This window comes from Lepisosteus platostomus, chromosome 27 (assembly GCF_059453375.1).
Source record: "Lepisosteus platostomus isolate fLepPlt1 chromosome 27, fLepPlt1.hap1, whole genome shotgun sequence".
NCBI lineage: Eukaryota > Metazoa > Chordata > Actinopteri > Semionotiformes > Lepisosteidae > Lepisosteus > Lepisosteus platostomus.
In genome coordinates this window covers 4,568,749-4,589,778 of record NC_142637.1, presented here as the reverse complement: position 1 = coordinate 4,589,778, position 21,030 = coordinate 4,568,749, and the positions used below count along the sequence as shown (strand labels likewise).

The 21,030-nt window shown below is 40.6% G+C and overlaps 1 protein-coding gene across 2 annotated transcripts in view; it reads right to left on the bottom strand.

Annotated features, from left to right (window-relative positions):
• The window catches only part of kcnn1a (potassium intermediate/small conductance calcium-activated channel, subfamily N, member 1a), a 70,931-nt gene that overhangs the window by 7,796 nt on the left and 42,105 nt on the right, over positions 1-21,030 (bottom strand). For both annotated transcript variants that reach the window (XM_088621971.1, XM_088621972.1), the window contains exons 5-7: positions 11,496-11,637; positions 10,564-10,674; positions 9,707-9,834 (exon numbers count right to left, since the gene is read on the bottom strand). In XM_088621971.1, coding sequence (XP_088478097.1) covers positions 9,707-9,834; positions 10,564-10,674; positions 11,496-11,637 — 381 coding nt within the window. The remainder of the gene's footprint in view (positions 1-9,706; positions 9,835-10,563; positions 10,675-11,495; positions 11,638-21,030) is intronic.

The following is a 21,030-nucleotide window of genomic DNA, read 5'->3' as shown; positions in this document are numbered from 1 at the left end:
GGAGGGGGTCCTCTGCAATATTTTTGGTGGCTTTAATGAACTGAAGCCAAAAGGGAGGTGAAAAGAAGAAGCACAGGGATGGTGTGGAGGAGAATTAAGAAGGTTGAAGGTATTAAACAACGAACAGGTTCGGTCTAATAAAGAATTTACACACTGAATGCTGCACATTGGATGCTGCAGGTCTAAAGGATGCTGCACATTGGTGCTGGTGGGGATCCCCATTACCTGTAAAGTGCTTTGAGTGGAGTGTCCAGAAAAGCACTAGATAAGTGTAAGGAATTATTTTTATTATCATATTATTATTAACTACTACTACCATTACTGTTACTGCTACTACTGAAGGATAAGCCCTGTAGTCAAAGAGAATCCACCTGTCCATTTAAGGGTATAAATCATGCTATATCCCAAACAAAGAGAGAATAAGGGATAAATCCTGTTGTATACTGGGGAATTGTATATAGACACTTATACAGTTTATGTGTTTAATTTAAAAGTTTTATAGCAATTAGGGAGCATAGGTAGAATGTAACAGCATTAGAGCCCAAGGGTAAGTGAAGTATGTCAACCTCTCCACACCTGACTTTATGGATTTGAGACCCATTGCACCAAACAAGCTTTTTAAAACCAAAGGGCATCTTCTGGATATCACTGGCTTGTTTTTATTCAATACACTCTCTTAACACCTCCCAAAATTCTGTGCAGACTCCTTAGTCTGCTTGTGGCTTAGGCTGCGTTTCTCTCAAATCAAAACTAAACAGATAATAACATTTGATGATAAAGACTTTTGTAGTCCTTCAATGACACGACACATGGCTAACCAACAACAAAATCTAAACCAAAATGCCTTTTCTCCTGAAAAAGTGCACACTCCTGTCATTCATGCGAGGGATATACTCGTTAACCAGTACCGCAAGCAGAATGAGACACACCTGTCAGATCTAATTGGACATTTACATTAAACCCTCATTGCTTAACTAAAAGAGATGGAGAAAACGAACCTAACTACATTAACTACTCACAGGCCGCCAATCCTTGGGATAAAGTGGCTAAGGCAGTTTGGATCAACAGGGGATTCCAAGACGTGGCAATTCATTAAACCTATCAATCTTGCTCGCTAATTGTTATTGCCCATTTCTGATCAATTTGGCTTTTGCTTCAGCCACCAGGTCCATTTCTAAACTGATGTACCTGTTTTTCACAAACATAGGTTTACACTGGTGCTCAGGTGAGCGAAATGCACAGAATTCTGGAAGGTATTTTTGTCGTGACATGGCTAAGAGGTGACTTTAGCAGACTACAGTATTTTTAATGTCTGCACAGGGCTCAACCCAGGCCTGTGGCACACACGGTACACTTCTGTTAAAGAAGAAATCTCCTTGCCAACTTCCTTACAAGTTGTCACAGTCACCCAATGTGGCATTCAACACTACAATCACTCGAAATGTTTCTCCTTCCATCCGTTTTCTGAGCACTATTCCAATCCAGGGTCATGGGGCAGCCGGTCCTATCCCAGCAAGTGAGAGGCACAGGGCACACCCTGGACAGGACACCAGTCCATCACAGGGCAGACAAATTCACACCTGGGCCAATTTTCCCTGAAGACAATTAACTGTCCAGGAAATAATGCGAGAGGAAATAAGAGCACCCAGAGGAAACCCACGCAAACTCAGGGAGAACATGCAAGCTCCACACAGACAGCACCCCAGGTCTGGAATTGAACCCGGGGCTCCGGCTCTGAGGCAGCAATGCTCACCACTGCGGCCCTCTGAAAAACATGCACGCAGTGCAAGTTGCTGTTTTTTTTTTTTCGGCACGCTTTTAGTTAAGAAAAATATTATGAATCATATTCAGTAATATTCTTCTGACTGGGAAAAGAGCCAACAAACAGGTCTGAAGTGCTGCTTTGGGGCTCCGTCAGTGATATCATCTGACATCAGGGGTTGTTGGAACTCCACACCGAAGTTTGAATTTCTTATACATGTTTTTTTACCTGATGAAATTTAACTCCCCAAACACTAAATTATTATATTACAAATCAGTGCACAGATATTATAATACACACTTAAATAGTAAAGTTCACCAATGTTGCCAAAGGTTTTGTTGACATATGCAGTGGATTTGTTTAGTAAAGGGTAGTTTTATGAGTAACTGGACTGTAAAACTGTAGTTAATTGGGCTGTATTGCAGGTTTGGGAGAGGTCAAGGGACTATATTCTACTTCCTGGGGTCACTGTAGCCAATTCTGCCAGCGCGCCTGCCCACCCGACCCAGACTCGGTAAAGCCATGGATGACAGGAAAACAGGAAAACAAAACAGGACAACGACACACAGACAACTGAAATGTCCCGTGATCTTAAGACATTGGGTTTTTATGGACAGGGGTTTGTGTCTTTGCCGCCCTTCATTTCTGTCTTTGCTGTCTGCCTTCAAGCGAGCAATTCATGTCACTGTGATGTATCTGGTCCTGATCCAATGAGCTCCACTAACACTGGTGATCAATTCCTTAAAAACAGACCCTGACCCTGGAATTTCTATACACCCATGCCCTGGGTTGCACAAGATTTCTGTTCAGCAAGTCTTTACACAGCCCAGATTGTACACATGTTGCAAGCAGCCCATTCTTAGCCTCTGTGTGAACACATATAGAGAGTCACCCCTCATAGCATAGCAGAGATCCCCCATTATTTATTATTATGGGGTTTATTGTGCTTTAACGGTTAATGGGCTATGACAGAAGGAGATAGACGGATAAAAGGAAACTTCCCTTTTTATATAAGGGGAGAAATTAATTAATGATGAATGAAAAAAAGCCTATTATTACACACCAAATATGGTATACAATTAAATAATATAGAGTACAGTAGATTAAAGAAGGGAAAATACCTTTTAATGAATTTATGAATACTATACATTACTGTATAGCATTGTGCCGTTAAGTAATTAAATACAAAATACTGTATAATACAGAGTAAATAATAAAATCACTTGGGTGCTTCCCCAATACGATTGTAATACTCACAATTTTCAGTGAAAAAGCACAAAGATGATATGCAGAGGTCACCACACGTGCACAAGAGCAAGTGAGACCGGGTGTGAAACAGAGCTCTGTGATTGCTCGTGACATTAAGGTCACTCCGGACAGGACCTCTCTAGGAAACTTTACATAAATGTTAATAAAGTTTTATGATGGAACCCATGGCAGATTTTTATGTAAAGAGGAATTTATATAATTTGAGTCTTGCATAACCTGAGGAGAGGGTGTATAGGGAATATATACTGTAATTCTGCATTGCACCAGCTATTTCATGAAGCAATTCTTATTAGAAACCTTTATAAAACAATTTTAACACTACAGCACAAATACAGTTTGTAAGGAAACAAGTGGTAGAATCAATTAGATATAGGCATAAAAGGAGTGTTTTTCCAGAACTGTGAATTTGGTAGGTTGCTCCCTGAAATCTGTGAGGAACAGACCATGTTGAATTATGTTTACCATTAACAAACCCATTTTGAATGAGATTTTAAAAGCTTTAAAAGGTTTGGAAGAAAACTCCAGACACATACATTTGTAATTAAGAAGAAATATAGAATCTGAACTGGGACAACACTTTAAGGACACACCTTTTCTACTGCTCGCCCATGGCTGCAAACTGATTTATGATCCTGAATGTTGATACTGGAGGAATGGTTATGAGTGCTCGGGCTTCTGTCTGCCTCTACATTACACCATATCTACTTATGGTACCAAATATGTCGTTCTTTTTTAAAATTAAGGGTGCATTCACACTTAAAACTAAAGTCTGGATTAAATAAAAACCTAGACCTACCCGTCTGTCTCTGAATGAGTGCCAATAATTGGAGAAGGGATTCTATCAAAGCAAGAAACGTCTTTGAAGTGAACAAAAAATATTTTTTTATACAGCTGCTTATTTTGGAATCCCCAATTGTTTTACAACTCAGTTTACTGGGAATGACCCCAGTACAGAGTTCACGTGTTCATGTGAGAATGACTGCACTGACACACCCACCTGCAGAGCCAGCTGTGGCTGGATATATTGAAAGGTGCACAGTGCCCGACAGCTGAGGTTCCACCGATTGGAGGAGCAGTGCATCTCTCACTGAGGTCAGTGCAAGTCTGGCCAATCACAGGAGTCTAGGGAGCACTGGATGACTTACATCGCAGTTCTATCCTGACAGCGATCTGCTAACTGCATACTGTCATCTCAGTCCCAGTCAGCTAGTGATGTTCAACTGGTACAGCAAAGGTTTGATTTAATAATGGCCTACAATATATCTTTAGAGCAATTTATAGCTACTCAAAGTCAAAATTCTAAATACTGAATCACACCTCGGGAGTTCACCCACAAATATACATACCTTTTATCATGACTTTGTTTTACCAATACTAATCACAGAGCTGTTAACTCTCTTTAAATGCACTGTTAGTGTATCACATCTTAAAAAGCATCTGAAAAAGCATTTTTCAAACACTTTGTAATTTAGAGGCCCTAAACTGAAGACACTCATCTTTTGCTCACTTGCCTACAGTTTACATAGCCTTCCTTTTAATTAAGAGTTTGTGAAGCTAATGAAGCATACCAAGCACATTCTTCAATTATTCTTAAAACTCTACTTTCAAATCAATTTTTCCTGATGCGTGAAATCATTTGTGAAATTGATTTTTTTATTTTCTGGCATGTTGTTCCATCTTTCAAATAAATAAATGAATAGATACATAGAGAAATCTGATATGTTCTGTCGGGATTCTTGTTGAAATAAATTTGCCATAGACAATGAACCTTTAAGCTTAAAGTGAACTTTGTGCTTTGTTATAAGCGCTGATGTATTACATAATTAATATACAACACATGCTGATCATACACAAATTGTAATGCTTAAAAACAGTATAGTTGTGTAGCTGACTATTCAAGATGTTGGTTAGTATAAAGCAACATACATCTGCATTTTTCTGTCATTAAACTCACTTATTGAACACCTCAATGGTAATTGTTCTCTGCTATTAGTTCAATGATGCTGAGATAATTTTCTGTGCAATGTAACTATTCTTTCAAGTACATTTTCAAAACCGACTGAAAAAAGGGGTGTGGTGATTACAGGAGTGCTGATATTTGTATTTCCCAAACAATCCCTTTCAGACCGTTTTAAGCAGACAGGTATCACAGAAAATGGAGAAAGATCCTGTTGCAGAGAAGCTATTCGAAATGTGCAAAGACACTTTCTCATTATCATTTGTTGATATTGAAAAAAACATGTCGAAACAGATTGCAGAAAAAGCAGGAAACGTCATCTTGCAACTGCATTTCGAGAGGATTCTTTCATTCTTAGGTGATACCTGTTAGCTTAAAAAATGCAGACGACTTTTTGGGATATAGAAATACCCACATTCCCCTAGTCTGGAGGAAGCAGTTTAGTGACAGTGTTCTGTAGCTTGTTGATTAACACCAACATGTGTTCCAGGTCTTTTTTTTCCGCAATCACCCTTTGTTTCTCACGGCAAATGACAACCTGCGTGGAATATGCAGCACAGCATCATGGGAGCTGCGCACAGTAAGGTGGAAAACAACAGCAAAATGCAGATGCCATCAGCTACCTCTTTTTGTTTAGAAAAACGAGCATGCAATTAAGAGAGATCAGCTCCGCGTGGCAAACACAGAATGAGCCGATGCTCGTCGGAGTGTTCCATCATTACAGAGTAATTAACTAACCACAGTTTCTGCATCCATGAAGTATGCAATTACCATGCAGTGTTATCTTAACAGTGCTCCCATTACCCTGCTCAATCTGCTGGATAATTGCCCAAGTAAGTGTTCCTTTCCCCTGTTGCCACCCCCCACTCCTCAGTTGCTCTTCAATGTAAGCTGTCACCCACCCCCACCGCAACCCACCCTGTCTTCATGATGGGCTCCCAAAGTTCCTTACAGGGTTTGGGAGAGTCATTGCAGGACAGCATCTTTCTTAAGCCAGAGCTCCATAGAATCTTGCACCAACTCCATGGCTATAGTATAGTTCAGGCCACTTGTGCAGAACATGCAGAGGAATAAACCTGAGAAGGCTAGCTCCCAGAATCTTCTGGCAGGTAGTGGGTATTTATCCGTACTCATTATGACAGAGCTCTAGCGCACTTTGTGAGTCCTGGGTTTACATTTGGCTATAACAGCAAAGTAAGAGGGCAACACGTGTTTAATGGGCTTTTGCAGTACTATACAGTGGTTCTCAAACTGTGGTACTCTGGAGCACCCCCAGGTGGTACGCCAGATGACCCTGGAAATGTGTTGTGTGCACTGAAACATTGGGAATTAAAAATTGAATAATGAAAAAAAAAAGTTAATTGTTCGTCTGTAATTTACTTAAGCGGTTTCAGGAAGCTTGAGACGGGTTTTCATATTTTCTATTTTAATCAAATTAGTTTATGTGTCAAATACGCTGCCTACGTACTTAGCTATGTCGATACAGCGCGCGCAAATACTTGAGTGTTTGTACTCCTCTCAAGCTTTCAGAGAAACAGCTTAGGGCCAGATTCGCCAACAGAACAAATGATCGAAAATGAATACCTCACAAAAATCAAGTATTACACAGACAGCACTGCTAGTGTTAGCAAGCGTCGGAAAACAGCATCAAGGTGGTACGATCCAAATGATTTAAGTTGGGGATTTACTTACACTGGGATGGAAGAAAAGCCGAGACCACAGTGTGTCATATGCTGTGAGATTCTCAGCAATGAAAGCATGAAGCCAGCACATCTGAGGCGGCACTTTACCACGAAACATGCACTCTTGAAGGATAAGCATGTTGATTTTTTTCAAAGGAAACTTAAAGATATGAAGCAGTGCAAGTCCACCATAAGGAGCAGTGCCTCTCCAGTGCTGTTTTTATTATATGTGTGTGAATGTGTGTGTGCGCGCTCATGTTGGTCATTGAGATTTTCTGGGGTTCCTACTGTATGAGAACATGACTTGTAGGTGGTACTTGGATGCTTTGATTTGATCAGGGGTGGTACTTGGTCCAAAAGGTTTGAGAACCACTGCTATAGAGCATTACTTAAACTGCAGATGCTACTATTAACTTGGCAGGACCTTTGATTAATGTAGCCAATAATACAATTTTAGGGTAAAATGGCTAAGTGGTTTAGGATCCCCCCGACATTTAATTTGGGATTTATCTATTATGAAGGAAACAGGAAGAAACATGGTCAGTCTCTTTAGGAGGGTGATCAAATGATTTGGGTGTTTACATGGATTATCAAAGCCCAGTTACAGTACAGATCTGCACATAGTGAGAACTATATTGATTCAAAGCAGGTGCTTTGCTGTAAATTTACAATTGATTATCATTTAGGGGTCAATGCGAGATAGTATGGAGATCTGGACACGTTTATTGATGAATGGGTTCTGGGGAAAGCTGCTATACTTCCAGCTCGAAAGATGCTTTTTTTTTAACAAGCGCTTTGCATCCACCACATCAGACTCACTCTTGTTTCTTTTTTTTTGTTCCAATCAGGGGAGGAAAAAAAAAAAGAAAAGAAATCAAATCAGCATCCAGCTTCAAACCTCATGCACGTCAATCATGTTCAGAAACAGCGACGAGAAAAGATAGGACACGAGGAACACAGAAGACGCAACTTACTTTTGAGCTCTGCAGTGATTGAGCAAAACAAAGACAGAACACAGTACAAGTTTAAAAACCACAACTTACACAAACAGGTTAACTCTTAGACTTCTCTCGCTCTCAGCAGGGTGCAAGGTTGGGGCAGGGGTAGGGGTGGTCTTAACATTATGATTTGGGTGGAAGATGGTTTTTGGGGGTTATAAAGATTTGGATAAAACAAAAACATTCAGAACAAAAGGGTTACTGTCAAACTGCAGCAGGTAGAACAGATGTCATGACAGACTTGGCAAAGAACAGGGTTTAGGTTCCCTGCTTTGTTGTATTAAAACAGATGGGGCAGGAGCAGTTTACGTCCTGTGTTGCTTCATCATGATATTTATTTGCTTTTAAGGGAATTCCACAGAACTAATTGTCCTGCTGAGGTTCTAACAGCAGGAGTATTCCAGTAGGACCTGATTGAGAGGAAGTGTGTTGGGTGGGGGAAGTAAAACACAGGCGCACTGTGACAGGCACTAGTCAAGTGCTAGAGTAAGGATGGTGTGTTGAAGCTTGCGCAACATGAATCAACGTTCCCCAACCTAAGTTCCTCTTCGTTCAGGTCCTTCTTCTCTCTCAGGAAAAAGCAAACAGTCCAAAAGACAAAAGAAGATCTGAGCAGAAGCACCAAATCTCAACATGTTCAAGGGTCAGGATGAGATGCGTGTCAAAAAGAAAACAAAAAACAATGGCTGACATAAACTGCCCCTTCACCATTATGTTCAACAGAGCTGCTACAAAGGATATCTCACAGGAAGGTAGGAGAAAGGCATGATCTAGTCTAAAACACAGGGAGCAGTGCCTCCTTTAAAGGGAACTACTGTATATAGTCTATAACAATGCCAGACTCATACCAACATGAGAGATATCCATCAAAATTGATATTACACTTTTTTAGAAAGATCACTGTAATGCACTCCATAAACTTTTATGCACAATTTCCTTTTTGGGGGTGAATGCAACTCATATACTATTCTTTATATTCTAATGTTGTTCTAGACTTTTTACTTTTATGTTCAGGAGAGTGTTATAGGTGAAAATCTTTCCATTCTTTTCTCAGCGACATTACAGAGTACTAATTGGTTCTGTCACATCATAAATTACATTTGGTTACCACTAAGGATATGTTAATGCTTTTTAGTTACACAATTGCTAATTCTGTAAAAGTGGATTGCCATTTCTGGTGTCAATAAACCATTAGATGGTGCAGACACAAGTGGTTTTAGTCTCCTAAATTTATAATACTGCCAAACAACTTTTCCAATCTTCCATGACACGCACTTGGTTAATGATTGACCAATGTTGATCTCCTACTGATCTCGCCACGTTAGGCATGTACTGATGTCCTGTTCATACACTAATGAACATAAACACAACACATTTTATAGATACAGCTGTACGTTATACAAACCACTCAACGTTTGCTGGAGGTAGACTTGATGGGATTATTTTTTCTTTTTCTGATGTCTACAAATGTTTAATAAATGTGTCCAAAACAGATTTTATTCTCCACTCTCTGTGTCTTCCAATGAAGACACAACTTGAATATCCTTAGTCAATACTGAATAATAGTATTATAATTTACTATAATAGTAAAGATTATTTTCAACTAGTGCTGAGATCTGAAATTACTGGACAGGCTGAATGGCCTCCTTCATTTGTAACCATTCTTATGTTTTTAACTGTAGTGTTGAACAAAAGGAGAGAAAAATGCTTTTTGAAAGCTGGCCTGCAGGTTTTTTATTTAAAAAAGAAGGCAATCCTTTGTGCATGACATGTGTGTGCACTCTGTCCATTCATCAACATGATTACATTCTGTCTCATGCATGCCCTAGAAGCTAGGATAGGTTCTGGGCCTATAAACCACTTAAGATGGGAAAGGATATTAAGCTTAACCTCCTGGGTGCTCTATAGCAGTTCATTGGGAAGGTAGTGTACTCAAGATGAACTAATCTTGAACCATGAGACTAAATCTCCTGCAGGTGCTCTACAGGCAGGTTATTTGCTGCCTTGTTCTGGTCGTTGGCCAGCCCGGGGTACTTACTGGTGAATGGCCTGCAGGAACTTGCGCTGGTGTTTTCGGACTCGGGCGTGATCGATCTTCTTCACCAGCTTTGTGTGTTTGTAGATGAGCCATGTTTCCCTGAGTACGTTTGCAGCCGTGTTTTTGACCTGTAGGGGGAAAAAAATTGTTAAAATGGTTCATCTCCTGCTTGGCTCTGAATTGTAGACCAGTTTGCATTTAATGACCTTCATTCAAGACTGGCTGGCTGTGGGTTTGAGTCTCTGACACTGCATACACTGCTGTTGCACCCTGAATGAGGAATTGTACCCCAGTTGCTCAGCTATAAAAATGGGGACCATTATTATTGGGGGGATGGTCCCTGCAATGGACCAGTGTCCAATTTGACGTGAGATTCACAAGCTTTCTAATCCACTTAACGCTACAGATACCAAAATGAGCTCTATCCCAGTGATATCTGTTCCATTAAGCCACTGTGGTTTTAGTCTGGACTTCACTTTTACATTTTTACATTTTATTCAAACTTCACTATCACATACGCTGGCACTGGGACCTTGGGTTCTATTCCTGGGGTGCTATCCGCGTGGATTTTGTATGTTCTCCTCGGGTTTACGTGGGTTTCCTCAGAATGTTCCAGCCTCCTCCCACAGTCCAAAGACATACTGGTAAGTTAGTTGGCCTCTGGGAAAATTGGCCCTGCTGTGAGAGGGTTTTGGGTGTTTCTGTCTATATGTGCCCTGTGATGGACTGGCGTTCTGTTCAAGGTGTATCGTGCCTCTTGCTTGTTTCTTCGGGATAAACGGTGACTCCCCCTCAACCCTGTACTGGATAAAGGAAGCTTTAAATGGGCATTGGGATGTCTGGGTTTTCTCACTCACTCGTTTGCAGAGCTGGGTGTCCATCATGAAGTTATGGACATGTTTCTCGGCCTTGGTCAACTCCAACTTCCTGGCTACTACGGCAACCACCAGAGCAGTGCAGCCGGCTCCCTGCCGAAACGAGGCAGAATTATTCTTACGACACACAAACCCAAAGCGCAAAAATAAAAGTGAAAAGTCAGAACAGTTCTAGCTTGGCTTTTAGTAGCCATTTGTCCGGTCTTGAAAACAAGAAAAAGACCAACAGAACCAGCAGCTTACAGCTGGCAGAAAAAAAGCTAAAGAGGTCTAAAGAAATGCTTTGATCTGGTGTTTTATTTTCATGTATTAATGGAATCCCAATTTTTTAAACACATTTAAAATAAATATTATGTAGATAAAACAGTTAGCTTGTATGACAGTCAAAAATGGGCGGCATGGTGATACAGTGGTTCTTTGTTAAATTCCTGGGGTGAGATCTGTGTGGAGTTTGTACAGTATGTTCCCGTGTTTGCGTAGGTTTCCTTTTAGTGCTCTGGTTCCCTCCTATGGTCCAGAGACCTGCTGATATGTTGTGCATGTCTGTGTGTCTTCCCTGTGATTCCAGGGTGTATGATCAAAAGTTGTCCTATTAGTTTAAAGTTAAAAGCATCACAAACGTAGAATTCTCATCACACAGGGGACTTGATTCAGTGTATAGGCACACTAATTAGTAATGAACTGAACAGCATTTCTAGGATAGAATGATTTTTTTTAGTTATAGCCCAGAGAGAAGACATTTTCATTCTTGGCACTATTGTCCCTCCAAACAAAACCAAGATCGTTGCATGCAATCAGAAGAGAGAAGAGAATAGTGGATCACAGAGGTGACAGGTGCAATGCGAGAACAGACAACCCAGGAAGAGCTGCAACTTTCTGAGCTCACGTTTTCAAGGTGGGTGGGATCTACCTACCATGATCCCCGTCAGTAGACACACACCCTTCCCGCAGTAAGTGTGAGGCACCATGTCTCCATAACCAATCGAAAGGAAGGTTATTGAAATTAGCCACATGGCTCCCAGGAAGTTACTGGTCACTTCCTGTTTGTCATGATACCTAGGCAATGAAATACAAAGACAAGAAACAAACACAAGTTAGAGTAGAACGTTACTTCCACTTACACAAGGGGAGCAGTCCCACACTAGCTCACATAATAACAAAGGGAACAGCAAGCTCAAGGATGAAGCTTGACTGAGTCTGGTATTTGACTAATAACTCCCATAGAGAGGTTATGCATCTCTGTTTTCTCCGGTTCTGAGATGAATATTCTGTGACTACATCAGTGAAATTCGTCATCTTAGGAAAATTAAACAAAAGGCGTGAGGCCTAAGTCCAGGGCATGTCTCTCACATAAGGGACGTAAGACAACCAGTTCATACCCTTGCTACTCAGTTCATTTTAAAAAGCAAGAGAACATTTCGGCTGTGCTCGACTGATGAAAAGGTGAAGCAACGAATGGACAATACAGACAGAAGTGAGCATGCAGATATTTATGCCATGAAATAAATCATCGGCAATTTAGGAAGCAACCAGGGTGAGCGTTACTTGAGGACACAATAAAAAAACAAAATGAAAAGACACCATTTTGGGGGAAAACACAGAATATCTTTAGAGAAGGTTAGAAAGGCTGGAATACCTATTTTAAACCTGGTTATGAAATCTAATGGACACTTTTAAGACTTAAAGAACGCATATTATTTGAGAGCAATGCAGACTAAGATATTTTGAAATGTATGTGTAATGAGTCCAAATTCTGTCGGCAGAGATGCATTGGCGGAGATGCCCTGATATATGAATGCAGAGAAATATGGGATGTTTTATTGTAACCCCCAGCCGTGCTAATGACTTCATTCATAATCACGGGAGAGTCAAACACACTCCTGTCTTCACCTTCCTGAAAAAAGGATGAAACTGGATTCTGTGACAGATATGCTGAGCTCCACTGCTCTGCACTGGATTTCCAGAAGCATGTTCATCAGTGAGGTGGTGGATGAAATGTGTCACATCCCCTTGGCTAGTGCAGACAAACATCTTTGTATCCCACACTTAATCAGCAACACAGGTGATCACATCCATTCTCATGCACTAAATTGAGAACAAATGATAGTGATTTATTATAGAGCTACATTACAAGGCATACAGTATATTAGTTCTTTATGACAGATGACCTGTGTTTAACACTAGTGAATGTGTAACCCATACTTGCTGGGTTTATTCAACAAATAAATACTTAACATATGTTTGATATCATTCTAGTATTAAACATTATGACTGACAAACTAGCAACACTGCTCAGCTGATATCCAGTAATGGCAAACATGTCTTATGATGTACAAGCTATTACCATATACTGTAGGTCATCATGATAAAAATGAATAATTATTTGCCCTGTTTAAAAGGTGTGAGAAAAATGAGACTAAATAACTTTTTTATAAACTCTAACATATGCTTTTCCTCATCGAAACATGTACTTGTGCGCCTGAGTGTTATCCAAAAAAGTAATTTTTTATGAGTGTTGTCTAAGACTTATGTCACTAGTTACTGTAACTCTGACTAGTTCCCCAAGTAATTTTCAGCAGTGACTAAAGTCAGTGCAAACAGTCAGTCTCAGATACAGTATTTCCTCTGAAAACCAACAGTTTAGTTTATAATCTAAATGCCCTTACCCTTCCTGAACAGTAGGTTTCTGCATTCTGCACGTCTGAACTATAGAATAGAGGCTGGAGGGTTATTGATCGACTCAATCAGTAAATGCTCACTTGCAAGTTTGAAGCCTGGGTCACTATCTGCATGTGGCAGATTCAGTGTGCATCAGTGCACAGTTGGCTGTGCATTGCTGTGGGCAGGGCTGGGCTTGCAGTGATGTCAACAAGAGACGTGCAGCCCCTCCTGTCAGAGGTAGCTCTCCTGTCGAGCACTATGGTGTATGAGGTTTATCAAAAGATGAACGGATCAGCGGGAGGGTATATCAGAGGACCTTATTAACATACTGTATCATATTCTTTCCTAGGAAATACTGCATCACTGTTAGAGAGCTGCATCATAAAACAGCTGGAATTCAGCAGAAAGTGAAAACGGAATTGAACTCCAAAATGTGTGCACAGCCTTGTTCTATGTTTACGATCTGAACAAACTATAAAATAAAGGTCCATTGATTTATCTGATGATGCCACTCAACTCAATGGAAATAATGCGGTTATGTTTTTATCTTCGCAATGAATGTGAAGGAAAATATTATCATCTTCACGTAAAGCACAAACACATGAGATTGTCCCTTGCTGTTATTTATGATTGAAACATTTATATTGTGCTGACTGTAATGGGCTCACTGTATGGCACAGGTATTTTTAGAGCAAAAGTAATTACAATATCACGTGAAACCTGTCCTGCATTATATACTGTATACTGTGACCCTTGTGAAAAGGTTATTGAGTGAACTTTAAAATGTATTTGAACATAATAAATCAATATATGTTGTCACAGCACTGCTATAACACAGACTGTAATCTTCATCAAACTTTTCTAGGGATGTGTGTGTTTTTTTTAACGGGAAAGTGATTAGGTGCTTTTGCTGCATAATCAGATTCTAATCTCACCCTTCCCTTCTGTTTTAATTTCCTTTCCGAGAGGTTTGAAAGGAAACAGCCCAATCAGAATTTCAAGGCATCTGTTGCTTTGCAGAAATGTACTGCAGTCTTGCCCTGATTAAAAAAAAATACTGCTATAGTGATGCAACATGCCAAAAAGTCCTCATTAGGAAGTTCTGCCAAAATCAATAGGCTGCATTGAGCACTAAAATCAAGTCAAGTATTTGCATTAGTGATTGTTTTCTCTGAGATCTGAGATAAAAGATGATGTGTTTGGAAAGCATCTTTGCATTGAATGCAACTGGCTTAGCTTTAATCGCAGAATCCCAGAGGTACGAACCTCTTGATTGATTAACTTGCATGCGTGACCTTGGGCCCCAATTTGATCATTAACCCATTAGCTTTCCGGTGAGCGTGATCATAAAAAAAATATCTTAAGTGTGGGGATTGTATAGAATATGGAATTATATATAGAAAATATAGAATTGTCAGCTATATCTTCATCAAGGATTGAGGTAATCTGAGCCTGATGTTTTGTATTATCTGGAGGGAAACAGAGGGTCCTAGAATCCTACTGTTTGTGTGGTATGTTTCAATCATTTGCTGCAGAAAACCTGGAAAAAAAACTCTGATTGATCTAATTATGGTCTACCAAGTCACTGGGAGCGACCTAGCAACTAATTTGCCTCTTGCTAATGGACATAGAAGGAGGTGCATTGAGCTTTGAGGTAATCCACTTAATGTCAATGAATGTGGTTTTGTCCTTGTAGTAAGGAAACACAAATGTGGAATAAAGAAAGTCTAACTGCTCCACATCTCAGACAGCATCTGTATCATCCTCAGGTGACATGATGTGCACTTGACCTCCCAGCAACTGTGGAAAATGCAGATGGTATTTTGCCTAAGAGAATCAAGAGAACAAGAGTGGCAAAACTGCGTAGTTGCAAGATGTGAGAAGTGTTGGAGCAAAACAATTACAAAATAAACATGAATTATTGTGGCTTCTGTTCAGAAACTAGCAAGGTCCAGTAAATGGATGGCACAGCATAACAATCATTTATCACAACTAATTCTTTTCCTTGAACAGGACATTAGTCAAACTTTAGGACCCCAAAATATTAGTTGTGTTTTAGTGACTCAGAGTCCAGGATGGACAGGACAATCCTGATCTCATGAGCTTCTCTTGTTATTGTTAATGACCTGTCTTGGAGGGCATGTCATTGGAAGAACAACTGCTTTACCCAGTCTGGAACTCTTGCACAACATCAAGGCATGTTTTAAGGTTTTGACCAATCATCACATGTGGGAGTGCCCAACTGTTAGTTACTTCCAAAGTGCTCACTTGGTGTTCTCATTTAATCATCTGCGAAATAGCCTTCTACATCAGATGACTCAGAATGGATGCCTACTGAAGCTCACGTTCTTCAAATGGGCACAGGCAATTGTTTCTCCCCCCGTGTATGCCTCCCAGACAGCTCACTCTCAGAAATGGGTCCATGATGTGATCACATCCAAACCCATCTGTCTGTCATTAGGATTCAGACTGCACTCCACTTGTGTTCTGAAGGCATGCTCAGATCTCAAGAGACTGGTGCCCATGGAAAAATGACTGTCTTTGGTCATATAGGTCTTTGTGGAGGACACCCCCAGTCTGACATGCAAAAGCAGTAGATATCATGCTAGCGACAAAAAAACTCCTCGGCCTGCATGCTAAGAAAAGACAGTATATTGAGAGCAAGGAAAGTGAAAAACAGAATCAAACAAGATCACGCTCTACGGTTTAAATTCCAGGAAAACACAGGATAGCAATATGTTCAAGTGGTCCTTCACCTACAATCTTTATCAACATATATATTCTTCAGGAATGTGGCCTTGCGGAGGAATGAGCTGCCTGGTGGCAGGCACTGATAGTGCAGCTGTGGTACGATGTGAGATCTGAATATTGTGTGCCCTAGGGACAGTGCTCAGCGGAGTGTGTAAAGTGTCCAAAGGCTATCTCCCGATTGAAGATATTTATAATGCAGCCCTTTTGAACTGCAGGTGTCTTTTCAAAGCAGTTCTTACTCCTTTCAAAAGCAGTGGCAAATGGGTTTAATCACCAATGGTAATTTCCTTTCTTGCTTTGGAAAGATCAGCTTGTTAATACTCTATGCGGATATACATACTATGAATGCAATATGTTGTATTAACATGTGTCTGGTTGTGTTGCTGTGACTAGAACACCAAATAGCATTCAGGTCTCAGCAAGACATCTGGTCCTGCTGCTGAGTTCTTAAAGTTTCAATTATTAACCGCTGTGAAGATCGATGTGCATATAGAGGCGAGTGGAGAATTAGTGCACTAGCCTTTCAGCTCTGGGGACATCAGCTCATCAGGAGCTCTGGTCAGAAGTCCCTGTGAGCATTAAAAAAAGTTTAGTTTGAAACACACACAGAGTCTGATTAAGAGCTAAATGTCAGCAGTGTGGAGTAGTGGTTAGGGTTCTGGATGTGTAACTGGTGGGTAGAACCCTTAACAAAGTGCTTCACTCAGGTTACTCCAGTAGAATATGCTGCTGTGTAAATGGACATTTGCCAGTCACCTCTGTAAGCGAATTCTTTCTTTTTCTTTTCAGCAATTGACTTATTTGATTGAAAAAAGGTTTGTTATTAATTAGCAGAGGTGAACAGAGGTGTTGGTGGACTTGCAGGAGTCGATAGTGTATTTTCATGAAACTGCCCGAGGACGCTGAATGGGCCCTATGAAGAAATACAGGCCAACCTGGTGAAACTCCATACTACTACAGGAGTGATTAAATGGAATCACTAGGGTGCTGATGGGGCTCTTAGCCATTTTCCACAAAAGCCTGCCCTGAGGTACAGAGTGAAAGCCAATGAGGACACAAACACATTAAAAAAGTGTTTAGGGCAGGGCTTGGAGGAAAAACTCTGTCTTTTCCTTGATTCTTCTGGACCAGAGCCTGTACCTTATCTGGACCATTGAGAAATTATCCAACATAACAACTCCATTCAATCATCTCTTACCGTTAAATTAACTCATCAGGTTCATGCTTTTGCAGCTTAAGCACAAGAACCATCTGAATTGCACGTGCTCTGATATTCCCAGCAATGACAATGTCTCAAGACACTGAAGTTGGAGCGGTGCAGCGAGAGGGGGCATGTTCTCAAGTCATTTCGTGCTGTATAACTGTAACGGGCAAATTGGAGCAAAAGTTGTTGGAAGGCAATTTTCTATGAAGCAGCAGCGTGTGGTTGGTTCGTGGACATGAATGCTATGCATTGCACAAAAAAATGACTTAAAAGTAAAGAGCTCCAGAATATTCTATGGACTTTGCACATGACTAAGTCACAACTCCATGGACGCAAACTGCATCAGATTCTGGAGATAATCTAACTCATCTAAGTGGATCAATAGGATGTTGGAAACTGTTTCGTACAAATGTTTATACACTGGAGCCTATTTATTTACAGACGTTGTTATAACATGGATTATAATGACATTTCTGTAGTATTTTCCATCACATCTAGTTATTTACCACTTAGTTAAATTTGATTAAGTCCAAGCACATCACTTGCTAGAGCTTCTGTTACCACTAATCCGTTTACGAAGAGACTGCAGCAAGAAAAGTCCATCTACTGTGTTTTATGCTCTCAATATACTGTACACAGGCATGGGATGGAAGAGAGCTGGCACCACCTTCGATTGGAAATAACAAGACTAGGGGTTTGTCGCATCAAGAACACTCCAATCCAACAGGATTTTCCAATTGGACGCCTCAGGACCTTTGCTTTCATCTGTATTTTCCGACTCTTTTGGAGTCACTACAGTATCAATTAATGGCATCATTCCAATGATCACCATCATTGTTATTATATGTGGCTTGATTGCCAAAAACTCAAGGGAAGCCCAGTAAGGCAGAAAAAATAACCCTAACGACTGTCCCTTTCGACCCAGTTGATAAACCTCCGGTATAACTCAGGGCGATGTGCAGTGAAGATCTTGAATGTGTACCCAAAAAAGGAACAGAACGCTTGTCAGTCTTGGACTGATGACCAAACCTTGCTAGGAATGTTGGACAGTTCGAGGCTTGACCCTCATGCCCCCCACCCCATCCTCCCCAGCTTGCCAAAGCCCCAGGAGGGAGCTCGTTTAACTGTCTTCACAGCCCATTCCCCCAAGCAGCCTTACACAGCCAGCTGGCTGCAGTACGTCTTCCTCTCTGCCTGCCTGCATGTGCATGTAAGTCTTCAGTCTGCCTCCTGAAGCGCTGCTTCAAAACTGTGGACCACTTCGACACGCATTCCTGGCCTTGTGAACACCGTGTTTAATTACCACACAGCTCCTGCACTCTTCAGACATACGTAAAGCAGCCAGTCAGTGCTTTGTGTGTGGAAATAGTAAGATGAACAGATTTCTGGAAATCATCTGCTGAGTGTTCTGATACAGATTTCCTTCTAAGTCCAGAAAGCTACAGGTCTTGCTGCTGGTAACTGCATTTTACATACTCCTTTTGACACTCCTCTGTGTTTGTTAGACACAGTAGTTCATATGATTTGCAGAGCATGATTTCTAGTTAGAGGTACTGGTTTATGTAGTTTTACTCCTCTGGTCCCATTCTGCCTAAAATGCCATTTTCCACGTTCCTTAATAGCGTTTCTGAAAAGATTTCTCAAGGCCAAATGTCAGGAAGGGTGACAGAATGACACATGGTTTCTGGGCTCCTGCAAACTGTGCGACATTTTCTTTCACCTCCTTGCACTTGGCTTTGAAATATCTTGTTCCACAGATTATGGTTCTCCGTGAATGGACGGAAACATAAACCCAAAACACTCAGAATCATGTGAAAGACATAGTGGAACAAACCACAAGTAAACACAGCGTCCGCGCAATTCTTAAACTATGGACTCCAAACAGTTTTACTTCATCAACTTTGCATCTTGCTGACAATATCAGCACATCAGTCAGCAGTGGCATAAATCTGAGGTAAGTAATATGTCACTGCAAGGTTGAAGCAAAGTAAAACAAAAAAAGGAACCAAAGAGCCAACAACTCATCTGCTTTTGTTCAAACACAAACGGACTATTTCATTTGTGCATGGAGAGTAAAGAAGGCAGATTAAAAATATTGTCCATTGCTACTTACTCGACAAAATTAGGAATGTCCATCCTTATACCTCTTTTTTTACTATTATACTCCTAACCCCATCCTACAATAAATAATATTAAGCTACAACATCAGTCACATGTTAATAGATTAACATGTTAAATAGTGGAAAGCTAATTTGGTGCTTATGCATTGAGCAAAGGTTGAGTTTTTCTTTCTAAAAATGTGATTTCTTGTCACCCTGAGGGCTTATTTCAATCACTACAAGGTTCTTGCTTAAAATGATTTTAAACCTGCATTCTGAAGACTGTAAGCAATAGGGGCCACAAATCCTCTGACTACGCAGAGAGCAGAGACTAGCAGACGCAAAGTGATCTTCACTTCTGTGTCTGTGTCTCAACTAGGCTTCCATCAGAGGTGGGACAGGGGTTTAATGCGCATGATTTCAGTTCTTGACCTGAATGCGTTAAATCAGCACAACGCTGACATGACTAATTTCTAGGACAGAAAGGAGACTAGAACAATCAAGTGAGATCGGCTGTGACCTTTCTGTATTTGAAACTCCACCTCTCCGACCTAAAAGCTACTGAATTTTCTGCAATAAAGACTATACTCCGTTCTATACATGAGATATCCATAAACCCAGCATTCAAACATCAAATTTCATGGTTCATTATTTTATTCAAAGGCTCATTAGCTAGAGGGCTCTAAAACGACCTCTGTCTCTTCCTGCTGACCTCCAAATTGAGAGAGTAGGAAAAAAAAAGATTCTGTTCAGAACACTTATTGTAGGAATAAAACTCCCTCTGGGAAGTGATCTGGTGTTGTTTAGGGCATCTTGAAAGTGGTGAGGGAAGGGGCTTATGGCATGCACAAAACTGGGTGTTCGATTTCCCTTTAACACATTTGCAGTTCTAATACAAGCGACGGTAACTGCAAAAATTAAGACGGTTAAGGAAAAAGAGAGAAAGATTTAAATCAACACATAAACACATTTTTTTGTATAGCTTTATAAAAGTTGGAACGGGAAAGTGAACTGTGCCCAAAACATTCCTGGCTGCAAGTAAAGAGACAGAGTGCAACAGGTTACATCTTCATTAGCTAGCTACTGTATATGTGCTTGATAGCCAGGGCTGCTTTTCTGCAACTCAATCCTTCTAATCTCCCTGGCAGAAGCAAATCCTCAACCCATCTGGTAAGCTAAGCTGCAAGGTGCATAGCAAGAGCTTTTTGGAGGAGTCAAAAATGGTGTCAAGTTGTCATATCAGGTTTCGCCAGAGCTTAGTGATTGCTAAATCCACAAACCAGAGGTCCTTGACAGTTCAAACCCTCCAGAGTGGCTGGTATCAGTTTTTAAGCATGCAAGTGTCCTTGAAGCGTTCTCTTTGAACAGGAAGTGCAAAGTAAAGAAATGTTTTTGGACAGTTGCCTGCTTTATATTGTATATGAGAGGGAAGGGTAGGAAGTGTTTATGGAGCATGAGCCCGGAGAAAGGAAGTAAAAAGAAACTTGAAACGGAGTGGAAGTTGCCTGAAGAGCCGATTTAGTTTTTTGCAAAGGGTTTGGGCTCCCTTGGCCAAATTGTATGTTTTGTTGATTTTCTAAGTGAAAAGAAGTTAACCCAACCTCTGCAGCGAACAAACGTAAACTTGACACATTTCTGCAAATTATAACGCACTGTTACTATTTATGTGCTGAAAGTAACAAAAAATAAAACGGTGAATGTGTTTATCCACTACTGTTATTTTTTTTTGTAAGG